The 14144-nt window shown below is 34.6% G+C and overlaps 1 protein-coding gene across 1 annotated transcript; it reads right to left on the bottom strand.

The window, feature by feature from the left end:
* LOC127088173 (uroporphyrinogen-III synthase, chloroplastic) lies at positions 1 to 4957 on the bottom strand. The gene is made up of 9 exons (XM_051029093.1): positions 4650 to 4957; positions 3737 to 3824; positions 3155 to 3221; positions 2291 to 2409; positions 1804 to 1896; positions 1647 to 1702; positions 1031 to 1116; positions 618 to 749; positions 1 to 273 (listed from the first exon to the last, which is right to left on the bottom strand). The coding sequence occupies exons 1-9, from the start codon at positions 4866 to 4868 to the stop codon at positions 219 to 221; spliced, it is 915 nt and encodes a 304-aa protein (XP_050885050.1). The 5' UTR covers positions 4869 to 4957; the 3' UTR covers positions 1 to 218.
* Positions 4958 to 14144: the final 9187 nt, after the last annotated feature.

Raw genomic sequence — 14144 nt, 5'->3', positions numbered from 1 at the left:
TGCTCAATTGAATTGATAGTAAATAAATAGAGGTATAATATTTACACAATGGGAATTATTTACTACTGGTACATGATAACCTCATAAGTCTCAAGAATACAGCTGAACATAGAGAAAGTAAACCCATCCTCAACCCCGACTCAATAAATGAATCAAATACTCTACATGAAGAAACAGCTGGAAATTAACACCTTCAGGTTGCTATGATGGGTAGAGAACTACCTCAATAATTCATCATAGGATCCTAATGCTTCAAGGATGCTTTCCACCCAGCTGTCAGGAGAAAGAAGATTGTTAAAGGACCTCAAATCAGAGCCATATTTTCAGAGCCACTAGAATGTTTTTACAACAAATTACGAATTTCAGTCATGGTCTATATTTTTATCATAATCCCTAGTACTGATTTTTCAATCATCCATTATACTAACTTGAGTCACTTAAGTGGTGAAAGATGCATTTTCCAGAAATAAAAGAGGAAAACCTTCTCTGTGAGGTTTGACAACTGTTCAGACAGTGAACACTCAGCATATACATAACTAACAGATATTGAATACTTTATGAAGAGAATTATCACAAGAAAACCCAAAAAGTATTCTCAAAAGAGGATTTGTGATTACCCTTCAAGGCCTGGTTGTGTTGGGTGGTACACATTTTTGAAGCCTAATCTTCTTGACATTGCAGCAGTTGTCTCACCAATGCATGCAACATAATTGCTCCAGTCAGAATCTGAAAGGAGATTCTTCCAGGCCCTGTTGCGGCAGAATACATGAACTAGGTCAATTGTCCCAGGAAAAAAATCGGTGGGTAAATACTAAATAATATAGAACTTTCTAAGAAAATTCCCTACCAATTTCTAAAGTGAAAATAAGAAGATAAAGCAAGTTTTTCACGAATCTAGATGCTTAACTAAGGTACAAAAACAGCATCACAGTTAGTTTGCATGGAGGAGATAAATTTATGTAGATCTGAAATAGGTGTCAAATATTAAAATACCAAAAGGCAAAAGGGGAAGAAGCAAAAAGGAACGCACCGAATTGCAGATGGTGAAGCTACTGTAACAACAGGGGCAGCAAGTGCTTGCTTTAGAACCATCTGGTCAACATGTTGAACTGGTACCTGACGGCTAAGTTAGAATTAGTGGCAACAGTAAATCTCTGACAGATATATAACCATAAATAGTCCAAACTAATCATTCCCAGGTGCGAGAAATAGTTGGTTATGACCAAAGCTAGGAAAACCATTTGCAATCAAACTTTTTTGGAAATGACAATTAACATAAGCTATTGCTGCTGGTGTAGAAACATATGCATGCCCAGTATTCTGAAATTGTAAACTGCTACATAAAATGAATAATATAAGGGAAAAATTGTATGAAAAGGACACAATTTCAAGCTTTTGTAACATATTCCTTGAAACTGCATAACATGAGACACTTAACACATATCATAGCTGGAGAATAATTTTCATAAACACAACTTCCAAACAGACCATGAAACATATTATAAGGAATGAATCATTATTTACACTACACATAATTTAACCCGGCTAATTGTACAAAACACAAATCAAATGTGCTGGTGAGAAAAACTTGTAATGGACCATATTTTCTGGAAAAAGAAGAGGACACCAAGACTAAAATATTATACCGTTGTATATGTATTCATCCTAGTAACTTCAAATCCGCGACTTGAGAGCCCTTCCTCTGTTTATGTAAAATCACAAACTATCAGAATATCATAACTTAAGTAATAATATAAAATAGTGAATGCTGCTTTTTCAAAGCAGCAAAAACATTTCACATACCAATCTCATTGCTAGCCTTTGCAGAAGCAGGATATAGAATGGTGGTTTTATTTCCGATTTTGGGAAGCTCTGTAGCCAAAACTTTTCCTGTTGCTGAAAATATCAAATCCTTAACAAGTCATTTACTTAAAACAAGCTTCAATCTCTTTACTATTATACTTGATATTAATTAACAATTTGATCACATACTGATATAATGCTAAAGATGGTTAGACAATGTTCACATTCTCCAATGCAAAATTCTTGTAGTAACGCTACTTATTCAGAGTACAATCAAAGTAAAGCTAAGTCCTTCTTTTACCTACCTGGATGCATATCTTGGAACTATTGTTGTGGCATATATCCCTTGAATACCACAAAATAATAGAAAGATCTGGGATATTACTTTCTAATTGTATTTCTTAAGTTAGTCATCCATCATGGTGAAGAAGTGAAACTAGAGATATCAATGTAGGAGCCATTAAAATTCAGTCTACAAACATGATACCTTTTGATGGTGAAAAGGCAACATCAAGCGATTTGTTTGAAGACAGCAAAGCTTCCTTGAAAATGCTTGCAGTACCTGATCCAACAACGCCTATTCTGGTGCGGGGCATTCCAGCAGTTCTAAGGACAATAATTAAGACTGGGCTAATCAATTGTTAGACAATTAAGAGCTCCGCAAAATTATATAAAGTTACACACGCAAAATGGTATTGTAAAGAACATAACAAAAGAAATGGTTAGTTTTTCTTTATGTTCTGTATTACTGAATCTGACCAACTATAAACCGCATCAACAAATAAGACCACAACAATTAAAAACATTATTAATATTCAACAAATTGGCATTTTCATCTCTGACAACTCATGCACGAGTTAGATTGAAGATGAATGACAATTGGATAACATATTACCACAATTATTAAAATGGTATAAAATTTTCATTAAAAAAAGGGCAAAGATGTCACTCACAACTCACTGAAGAAAAATAACAAATTATGAAGCAGAACATCAACAACCTGTTCAAGTTTTAGACAACCTCATGATTGATAAATTAACTTTGGAGGGGTGCATGTTTGGCTTGCACTCCACAATAACCCAAAGTTAATTTTGAAGGCCAACATGATTTGCTAAAAACAAATCAAAAAATCATTTGAATGTAATTAATGAATTAGTTAGCTTAAAATATTGAATTTTCAGAAGTAATTCATCGAAAATCCATTCAAAATCATTTGAAGACAACTAAAGGTAACATCTGTACAAATGTATTACTTCAATTGAAATTTGTATTTTCAGACATAATTAATCTAAATAACATTCTACTCAAGCTATTTTTTACACAATTTACCAAATCAAACCTAAACCCTTACTTCCATGCCTCCAGAAAGACTGAACCAGCCTCCGGAGAAGTTATGATAATCCAATCAAATGCATTATCTGCAAGAATCAAGAATCATTGGAAGAAATTAATGGGTGAAAAGTGATAAAGCATTCATAATAAGCATGATGTTGAAAGCTTCATTTGTGCTATCATGTGTAACAGAAAAGATATCAGAGATATAACATGTAAATGACTTTTCGAGCTTATAGAAAAACATCATGGATTTACAAACTCCATATTTCTCCATGCTACTTCAATTTAGATATCGATCCACATAAAGGAACCGTACCCAGTTTCTTACAAATCATACCATAAAAGGAAACCAGTTGTGATGGGAAATAGCTTACAAATCATACCATGATATGATATTGTGTCATCAACTTCACATACAATTCAGAAATGACACCTCTGCATCATTCTTCCCATCAAACACACATGAAATTTATTCTAAAAGTTGGCCAAGAAAAGATAATCAAATCATATAATATCTGTACTAGATTAAAAAAACAGAACAATTTCTACGTCACAAAATAATTAAATGTTGAAGACATTGGTTTATCCAAGAGCTTACCACTTAATGCATGAGGAAGCCTGTCAAAATCAGGTCCCCGTAGGTGCTCAATGAGTGGAAGCTCCAAACAACTGATTTCATGTTTGGCCTGCACTTGACATTGGAATTACCACAATAGTTTCAGTGAATATGATCCGTCAAATTTAATCTTACAACTGTCAGTATCATTTGAATCCTCCTTTTCATTTTATTGACATAACCTAATTTAGCCGGTCATGTCATCTCATCGCAAGTTTGCCCTCGACTCCCTTTGTTCGGGAGTTTGGAGGGAAAAAGGAGACAAGGGATTTGAGGATAAAAATGTTTGAATAATTTTGTAGGTTTCTCCTTTTTCAAAAGCCCTCTCAAACACACACTTACTACATCGAATAGACCTACAAGCATAGAGCTCTATAAAAAGAAAGGAATACCAAATATCATCATATAGAAAGTGATATTTAACTATTTATTAACTAACAGGTCAAGAATGTATCATTGCTCGGTTATGAATTTCAAACAGAAAAGTCCCAAGTAAATTATCTTCAACCAATCCATAAAATGCTAAATCATCTATGTTTATAGAAACCTAATGCGATCTGAACATACGATATGCACATATATCGATGCGTTAAAATATTTTATATTATTAAAAAAATTGAACAGGGAAATATAACAAAATAGATGAAAAATTGAAAATATTACAATATCAACATTGATTTGAACCTTCCATCGAACATGTAAATGGCAAAATGTCATTCAGTTTATAAAAAAAAACGAATATAGTCATAACATGTGAAAGTGAAATCAAGCAAAAACATATCAGACTTGCATGTAATCAGAAAATAAAGCATATATGGTTAGTTTGAGTTAGATACATTAAAATCAAGCATAATGTAATGTAAAAACGCGGTAGTGGAATTGTTGAAGTGAGTACCAGAGCATTGATAAGCTTGTTGTTTTTGCCACGTTCTCTGGTGACGACGACTTTGGGAGTGAGATTGGAAGTGGTGGCGAAAGTGAAAGTGAAATTGGAATCGGTTGCGGAAGAAGCGGGATGAGCGATGGGTTGAGAAACGGTGAAGAATGGTTGCCGGTGAAGTTGAAGACGAGGAGAGGGGGGAGAGCAGAGAGGGGAGACAGAAAATTTTGCCATTGAAACGTGTTGGGAGAAGATACCTCTCCCACTCCAGCTGTTATCGTATCAGTTACACTGCCATTTTTTTATTTTCTACCATTATTTTATTTTATTTATGTAAAAGGAGAATAAAATGAAAAAGTTTGAACACGTTGCAACACCGAGAAAAGACAACACGACAAAAGCACCAAAAGCCCTTTTGAATTAAATAAAGTAATTAGATAAGTAATTTATTTAGTAATATGGTAATGATATTTTTAGTATTTATAATTTGATCTAATTAATATATTTTGAAGGGTTGATTTGTAAGATTAACATTTTAACGTTCAATTTAATATGCGAGTAAAAAATAGTGTTTGAATGAAAGATGATTTGAATATTTTTAAAGTGATGATTTCTATTTAAATAGAAGAAATAAGGTGTAACTACATGTCGCATCTCGAAAAATACGACCTTATGAACGCATCGCACGCTCGCGAAATGACTAACAGAGTCGCCACCAAATTTTATTTATTCCCTAAAAGGGAAAGAAAAAATATCGATAAAACTCCTAAAAATCGACATTGATATGGTCGTCGCAACCAAATCGGATTTAGGAGTCGATTACGCAAGGGGAGGTATTAGCACCTCTCATGTCTGTTGTATTCAACGGGAACCATTTGGTAGTTTATACATAAGTGTTAGCTTTCGAATGTTTGTTTTTCTCGGATTATTTAAAAGGTTTAAAGAGAAAAAGAAACTGGTCGCAAAAATTTTTTTTATTAATGTGTCTGACAAGATTGCGTGTCCTACTCCTACGTATCTCTGGGTGCGATGGAGAACTCAATGCTACGTGGTTCTGGGTAAAAAATGTTTGTTTGTGGATCGATTTTAGCGAAATTTATTTTATCGCAATCGATAAAAAAAACATTACTTACCCAAAATGGTGGATGATGGGACGTTTGCATCACAACAAAATGGATTTCTAAATATCAACATTTGCTGGAAAAAGTCACTTAGCTCACTCACACATATGTGGATGAGGCGTTGTTTTGCATCTCTCGAGACGAAAAATCTTTCGTTTAAAAGGAGTTTGAAGTTTATGCCAAGAGGCAAAATGGTTTGGATGTGTTGGCTATTTTTAGGTGGACGGTGACTAATCAAGCAATGAAGCGTGGGCCAACCATTCGATTATTCGTAGAGCAGGAAAGTGTAAACCCTCATTCCTTTTTCGTCCAAGTTATTTGAGAAAATTATTAGCGGAAGACGAATATTCAAGCAATATGGCGTGGGCCAATCATTCGATTATTCGAGGAGCAAAAAAGTGTAAACCTCACATTCCTTTTTCGTCCAATTTTGGTTAAAGTGTTTTATTCAAATGATGAAAGATTCAGCAATATGGCGTGGGTCAACCACTCGATCCTTCAAGGAGCGAGAAAGTGTAAACCTCTAATTCCCTTTTCAAACGGTTTTTACTAAGATAAGGTTTTAAACGCTTCAGATAAGCGGAAAAGAAAACTCGATGTTGATCGAGGGTTATCGCATTAGTGGAAAATGATTTGTGGAATTGTTGAAATTATTTTGAATCGGTGGTAAAAATGGTTTGAAATTATTTTGATTGAAATTGTGAAATCGAATGAAATGTTAGTGAAGTATTGAGTATGATTATTTACATGTGCAAGCATATGGAAAATGATTACCTAATTAATCAACTTAACACAATAAAGTCGACTTAAACAAAAAGAAATCAAGTAATTCGCCTAATAATTAAAAAAGGAAATTAATCAATTAAGATCTAATCAACAAATTGAATAATTAAAAAAAATCAAGCAATTAGTTACTAATTTAAATTAAATAAAATTAAATGAAAGAAATGTAATAAAAATCAAAAGAAAAAGAAAAAAAGTAAAAATAAATTAGTCCAAAAACCAATTTTGTTGGCTTCGGTCAAAGTCCAGTGTTGTCTGACACCCTTCGTTCAATGTCGATTTATATTACTGATGCCTACGGTCAAAGTCCAACGTTGTTTGACACATTCAGAGATTCTGCTTTGTTTGTCCTGATGTTTCCTAGAAAGTTATCGGTTTGACTCTTTCGTTGAAAGGAATTCCCTAGCAGAGTCGTCAACTATTGCATCTCGAAAAAATACAACCTTACAAAAGCATTGCGTGCTCGCGGAATAACTTATAGAGTCGTCACCGAACTTTATTTATTCCCAAAAAGGGAAAGGGAAAATATCAATAAAACTCCTAAAAAATGACAATGATATGGTTGTTGCGACCAAATTGGGTTCGGGAGTCGATTACACAATGGAAACGTATTAGCACCTTTCACGTTCGTTGTATTCAATGGGAATCGTTTAGTTAGTTTATGCATAAGTGTTAGCTTTCGAATGTTTTATTTCCTTGGGTTATTTAAAAGGTTTAAAGAGAAAAAGAAAGGGGTCGCAAAAAAGATTTTTATTAATGTATCTGATAAGATTGCGGTTTATTGCTCATACGTATCTCTGGGTGCGATGGAGAACTCAATGTTATGTATCTCTGGCTAGAAAATGTTTGTTTGGCGGTCAATTTTAGAGAAATCTATTTTGTCACAATCGACAGAAAAATATTGCTTACCCAAAACGGTGGATGAGGGGACGTTTGCCGCGCAACATAATGAATTTCAAAATATCAACATTCGCGGGAAAATGTCACTTAGCTCACTCACACATATATGGATGAGGCGTTGTTTTGCATCGTCTCGAGTAATCCACCTAGTAATTAAAATATGTAATTAATCAATTAAGATATAATCAACTAATTAAGTAATAAAAAATAATCAAGCAACTAGTTACTAATTTAAATTAAATCGAATGAATCGAAAAAAATATAATAAAATAAAAATTAAAAGAAAAAAAGCAAAAATAAAGAAAACCACATAATAGGGTGCAGATAAAGACGTGAGGTACTAACTTCGAAAGCTAAAAAAATTGGGCCCAACTCAAATGATACTAAAACCCTAGGTTAATTTAAACTTTATTGAATAAATAAATAAAAACAAAATATATATAAGAAAAGAAATGGACATAATAGAGAGGAGGGGCGGCGCCCTCATACTCTCAGCCACATCAGAAAGAACAAATCATAATTTGATTTTTGTTTCAAAATTTTACCAACCTACAAATTAGGTCATGGCATGTGGCAATAGGTATTACTAAAATAAAATAAAGTAAATGCATGACTAATATATAATATGGATTAAATCAACACAAAAGAACAAATGTGAATAGCAATAAAAAGCATCCTCTATTTTAAACGATCAGTTCAAAATCGTTTTAAACAACAACCGGCTGGTCCAGCGGAGGCGGTGCCTCCTCTCTCTCTCTCTCTCTCTCTCTCTCTCACTTAGAACTCTCTCTTTTTGTTTTCTTTCTTCTTCCTCTCAAAAATCTCAATGTAACAAGTTTTTAAAATCAAACATTCTTCAATTTTAATCATAGAATTAAAACACCAATCATAATAGAAAGAAGAACAAATAAGAAGAAAGATAACGTGTTTGGTGACTTGCCGGATTTGGGAGTAGTGGCATCGGATTCAACAGCGGAATTGCTCCAGGTGCGGTAACAACTTCGACGAGCTTTCCACTTCAACCTTTCCTTCTTTTAGGTTTTTTGGATTTGTTACGTTGTTGTTTGTGTAAACACATTAGGAAATAGATTGTTTGTGGGATGTGGTTGTGTTTTGTGTAGGTGGAGGAAGAAGATGATATAATAGAGGTGAGTGATGTGGTGTTGTGTATTGAGTTTTATGAGGTTGTTAGTGTGTATGGTAGAAGGTATGAAGAGTGTTTTTGTCGTTGCAACTTGTAGTACAAAGATGGAATAAAAATGGATAGATGGTGAAAGTGAAATGAATGAAGTGTGGTTGATGACAAAGTGGTGGTGGAAACGTTTGAAGGGTGGTCATGAAGTGTTTACCGCAAGTGTTAGGAGAGGAAGATGGTGTTGTTTTGTAAAAGATGGTGGACGAAATATGAGTGAAGAATGGAAGAAGAAGGAAGTTTGGTCACATGGTTGTATAGATGATGAAAAGAATAGGTTTTGTGCACAAAAGTGGTTACTATGAATTGGTGTTGAGAAAGTGATGATTCAGAGGAAAACGTTTTTTCCAAATATAAAGAAAAACTTTTTTCGTTTTTGTTGATTTTGAAAGTGAGATCGAATCCTCCAAAAGTTGTGCATCACGCGTGCTAGTGATTGGTCTTCTCCCCTTTTCAATGCCAACTATTATTATATATATCAACCAACTAAGGTTTTTTATTTGAAATTAACCCCAAAATGCCCCTTTAAACCAATTTGTGATCAAATTAAAATTAAATTCACAAAATAAATATCATAGTATATTTTTTCTAAATAAAAATAAATAAAAACCAAGTTATTTATTTATTTATTTCTATTTGTTTTTAATATTTTGATAGAAAAATGAAAATGAAAAGAATTAAATTGAATAAAAATCAGACGCGAAAGTGTGCGGAAAAATAAAATGAATGCATTAAACTGAATCTTTTGGAAAACAGACTGAATAAAGATCAAATTTCGTAGTAAAAAGTGCCCCTCAGGCTGATCAAAAATGCGAACATAAACAGGCCCGAAAAATAAAGCGAGCAAGTCGGGTTGAACTACATGAACCGTAGATCAATAAGACTGACAGCTACAAGCCCGGTCTTGAAATATTTCACTCGCTAATTTTACGTACATTTGAAAAATGATCCAACCGGTCTGTTTACAAAACTGAAACTTTATTATGGTCTACATTTTAAGCATTATGCTTAAAGAAATGCATGCTATGATATGACGGTGATGTGAATGTTTTGATGAATGCATTGGTTTATTGATCAATACACGTATTGAATATTGTGAGATGCGGTCAACCGTTAGATTGATTCTGCGGTTAGCATGGCATTCGTGAGAAGGCTTCCCTTTGTAATAGAAAAAAAGGTTTACTTGTTATGCATATGTTGTGTTGCATCGTTATTAGGCCTTCATATTTTTGGGCTTTATGGGAGGCCCGAAGCAGTTGCCCACTAAGCCCTTGTTTTTGCTTTGCATATCAAGGGTTTGTAATATGTATCTTTACTTGTCCATAAGACATGTGGGCGTAGAGGCCCTTTGAAGGGATGTCGCCACTCTTTATAATAATATCATTTAATTTCTTTCTTGTAAAGGGTCATGTTTTGTTGGGAGTGACTAACATGTCCCTTATGATAGTCGGTAATAATTATTCTCCTTCCTTAAAGTACTCAAGTGCCTTCTGAACAATTTTTGAGGAGATTTCAGTCGTTGGTAGTGTGGAGTGATTGTACGACCGTCAATGCTAGAGTGGAGTATAAAGAGATTTTGAAGCATCATTTTACCTTTTCGACTGCTACTACAAAAGAGAGCACTTATGCTTTTTTATCGTTCTTTTTTATGAGTGTTTTTGTTTAAGTGTTGGACCAAGTTCATATGACTTTGTTCGTTGGCATTGATCTTGCATGTTTGGGTGTTATTTCCTTTGAATTCCAAAAATTAACATCCTCATTTTGCTCTCGTTCAACTTTTTTAGGGTTTTTGTGATAGTGAATGTTTAAACTTACTTGCTTGCTAAAATGTACCTGCATTCTTTCACAACATATTTTAGTTATGGTGATTATGTCAAATTCAACCAAGAAGGCTGGTAAGGATATTTTAGGCGATTAGATGCATATAGAGATATTGAAGAATGTTTCCACTTTAGTTCGTGAATATTCCTTCGACCAAGCTTTGGCTGACGTGGGTTCTACGATTGACTACAAAGTGTTTCCCCATATGACTACAAGAGGGTTTGCACTCAGTACAATGTGTGCATAATCCCTTTTCATGAATGCCTATTTTCTCTCATCGGTTATTTCCTTCTCTTCAATGATTTTGAAGTCGGCGTGTTAAACTATTTGTTTATCGCTCCTTTATAATTACATCCGATGAATTGAGCCTTTTGTTAATGTTTTCAAGCACTGGTGTGAGTATAAGGGAGGTAAGCCTACTATGATGTTGTTCTTTCAGCTTTTCAAAACTTAAAATACCCTCAATTACTCGAATTATTATGGTTTGATCTCTTTAAAGCAAAGTATCAGGTATTTTAAGGCTTATTCTGATAGCGTTAAGCATTTCAAAGATTATTTTTACCTAAGTATTTATCTTAATGAAGAAGTATATGCAAATATATGCTAGTTAGAACCTGGTCTTTCACCTATATGGACGAATGTTTTTTGTAAGTATTGGACTTAAATCCATTGCTTGACGAGGGATTGGATTGTATTTTTACAAGGAGGGGGATATGTCCCAGGATGAGCTATACTTGAAGAACTAATTGGAGGCCTTCTGTAAGTAGCTTGGCTACACTGGATTAGTTATCCTTTCTGATGGGGCGTCAAGAAACTGGATGAAAAGGTGCATTCAGACATGTTAGGTGGTGGATGCCAAATCAAAGGAGGAGGGGAAGAAAATATTTGGTAAGTGGCCCTAAGGCTTTGTCTTTTCCATTTCATTTTCTTGAATCTTCTATGGCTTCTACCTTCTTGATTGTGCAGATGCGATGAAGAGTTGGGATGTTATTTAATAATTAAGGAAGGAGATTTGGGATGTTGCTGCTTTGGTTGAAATTTTGAGTACGCCTTCTGTTGGGGGAGCTTCTACCTCATGTACGTTTGTTGGGACGCCTTCTGGTCTGGTTATCGGGTAAATCATTCAGACTACTCATCCTCTTTCTTGAAATGAGATATGGGTTTCCCCTTATCAATTCGTGGTAGTAAAGTCTTACAATCTCAACAGTGGGAAGGTGGGGAAAGGTGGTAAGCTTTCATCCCTGAGTTAGAAGCGATTTAGGTTGAGGGACCATTAACTCGATGTATCCCTGAAGACAAATTATATTATCATTAAGGTCTTGTAGGTCAAGCCTTTCATAGGGTGCAACTTTTCATTATTAAATCCCCCCCCCCCCATCTTAAAGAGATACGAGTACATGATATCGTAGGAGTTTTTGCCATGAACCAATATCCTATATACGTCGAAGTTGGAGATTGTGGTTGTTATGACTAAGGGAAAATCCTATTCAAGACCTCATATCCTTCTTACTCTCCTGGAACCTGAGAATTGGCCTCTTTGGGCTCTTGGTCTAGGTTTTCCCTTCTTTCTTGATGGAAGTCATTAGTTCAACAATCTTCATCTTCATTGTGCTTTTGGACGAGTTATTTTCCTTTAGGGGGCATGTTGTGATGGAAGTGATGTACTGACATTTCCTATTGTGCCTTTCTTCTTCCTTGCTGCTTACCTTATTTCCTTTACCCCTGGCCATAACTTAAACATTTTTCTTAGGAGGATTAGTTTTGCTTTGGAGATTCCTCTGGCCCCTCTTACCATCTTTTATGTATTCAGACAATCACCTTTTTCTTAATCATCCCTATAACTGCATCCTTCAATTGGATGCAATTGTTTGTGTTATAGTTGTGACTCTTGTAGAAACCATAATATTTGGACTTATTTGTCCAAGCGGATCCGTTGACCGAGTATGTATTTCTTATCCCCACTTCTTTAAACCATATGTTTGCACACTCCTTCAAGTTTCTCTCCCATGAAGTAATAAAGGATTGTAAGAATCAAACCTAAAGCGGGGTCCATGCTCCCTTTCGTCTCTGGATTGCCCTGTACCCCTCTCTTATGGCCGGCTAAGTCCTACTCTTCCATGTACCTAGATAACCTTGTCGGCTAGAAGTTTCTCTTCATAATTGATGTAAGGTTGCACTTGTTGGACATGTGACTCCATACACAAGAGGGGGTGAATTGTGTAGATATGGTTCAAACCAAAGTCATTTGTAAAAATAGAGTTTGAAAACATTTCGAGTGAATACACAACAAAAATCTAAAGTAAATAAAAATACTGGAAAGTAAAAGAGATAAGGGAAGAGAAATAACTCCATAGAATTATACAAGCTTGGCCAAGAAGACCTAATAATCTCCCCAAGAATTTTTCTTGAGAGTATCCATTAATCTTGAGAATTTTTAGAAGATTTCTCCCATGAAACCCCTTATACAAGAAAATAAAGTATTCGTGCTAACTTTTAACCAAGCAAAAAATAGTGGCTTAGAGAAGTTAGTCTCCAAATCAAACAACAAACAAGGCTTATAGCAGTTAGTCTCTAAACCAGAGATTTTGCACAGCTTGATCTCGAACAAAGACAGAGTTTTAAGTTGGTTATCCTCTGATCGAATCGGGGTTTTAGACAGCTAACCACAGACCAAACCAAGATTTTTACCGAGATGATCTCAAAACTATTGAGTTTTTATACAAGGCTGAACTCATAAACCAAGTAAAAAATTTATTGTATTGATCTTGAACTGATAGAGCTTTCAACTAGTCTGAGCCCAAGAACTATTGTGGATATTTTCACTGGTTTATATTCACGAACCAAATGAGAGTTTTTTCTTTAAGGAGGAACTCACAAACCAAACAGAGACTTCCTAAAATAATTCCCTAATACAAACAAGAGATTTTATCTGGTTTAGCTCATAACTAAAATATCAACTTCATATGGAAGAATTATTTATACAAGAAAAAATATACTCTTGGTAAATTTAAATATTTTCTCTCACCCATAACAAATATCCTCACTTAGACTCAAGAAACTCATGGCTAAAATATGTGAGGAAATATGAGAGAGAGGTGATGAGAGAAATGAAAAGTGAGGTTTTTCACATTTTCTAGATGATTAAAAGTGATATATAAACTATTTATTTATAGGCCAAGATATGGTATAAATTTGGAAACAATCTATGGGCCTATTTAATGCTCTAATCGATTAGGCGACCTAAATAATCAATTATTACGGACACAAATGGAAGGTTTTTAGATGCAGTTGTTACTAATAACTAAGAGAGTGTCCCAATCAATTTTAGAATCAACTAAGCATGATCTGATTGATTAGGCTCGTGGTCTGATTGATTAGACAATTATAAAAAGTCCCCCAATCAAATAGACACTCCCCTAATCAACTGGCCAGACCTCAAAAACATTTTTGGGTGATTTAATTTTAAAAGTGAAAGGCTTCTCAAGATTTGTTAGTATGTGTGTGTGTGTGTGTGTGTGTGTGTGTGTGTGTGTGTGTGTGTGTGTGTCATTTAGCCATTATGTTTCCAGAAATACCATTTTGTCTTCACAAGACACTGACGTTATTAACTCTGACTTTAGCATCACACAAGAACCTTGAGTCTTCTTACTCAGGCTTGAGATGTCTTCATGTATATTTCCATCATCTGCGAGC

The sequence above is a fragment of the Lathyrus oleraceus genome, chromosome 5 (assembly GCF_024323335.1).
Source record: "Lathyrus oleraceus cultivar Zhongwan6 chromosome 5, CAAS_Psat_ZW6_1.0, whole genome shotgun sequence".
Lineage (NCBI taxonomy): Eukaryota > Viridiplantae > Streptophyta > Magnoliopsida > Fabales > Fabaceae > Lathyrus > Lathyrus oleraceus.
The sequence above is the reverse complement of the archived record's forward strand: the minus strand, read 5'-3'. Positions and strand labels throughout refer to the sequence as shown.

Excerpts from the sequence above, each read along its gene's own strand:
- LOC127088173 (XM_051029093.1), bottom strand. The coding sequence starts at position 4,868 with ATGGCAAAATTTTCTGTCTCCCCTCTCTGCTCTCCCCCCTCTCCTCGT. Across the intron at positions 1,703-1,803 it reads AAAGGCTAGCAATGAGATTG|AGGAAGGGCTCTCAAGTCGC; the intron begins GTATGTGAAATG and ends TTACATAAACAG. Across the intron at positions 1,117-1,646 it reads GGATGAATACATATACAACG|GTACCAGTTCAACATGTTGA; the intron begins GTATAATATTTT and ends CTTAGCCGTCAG.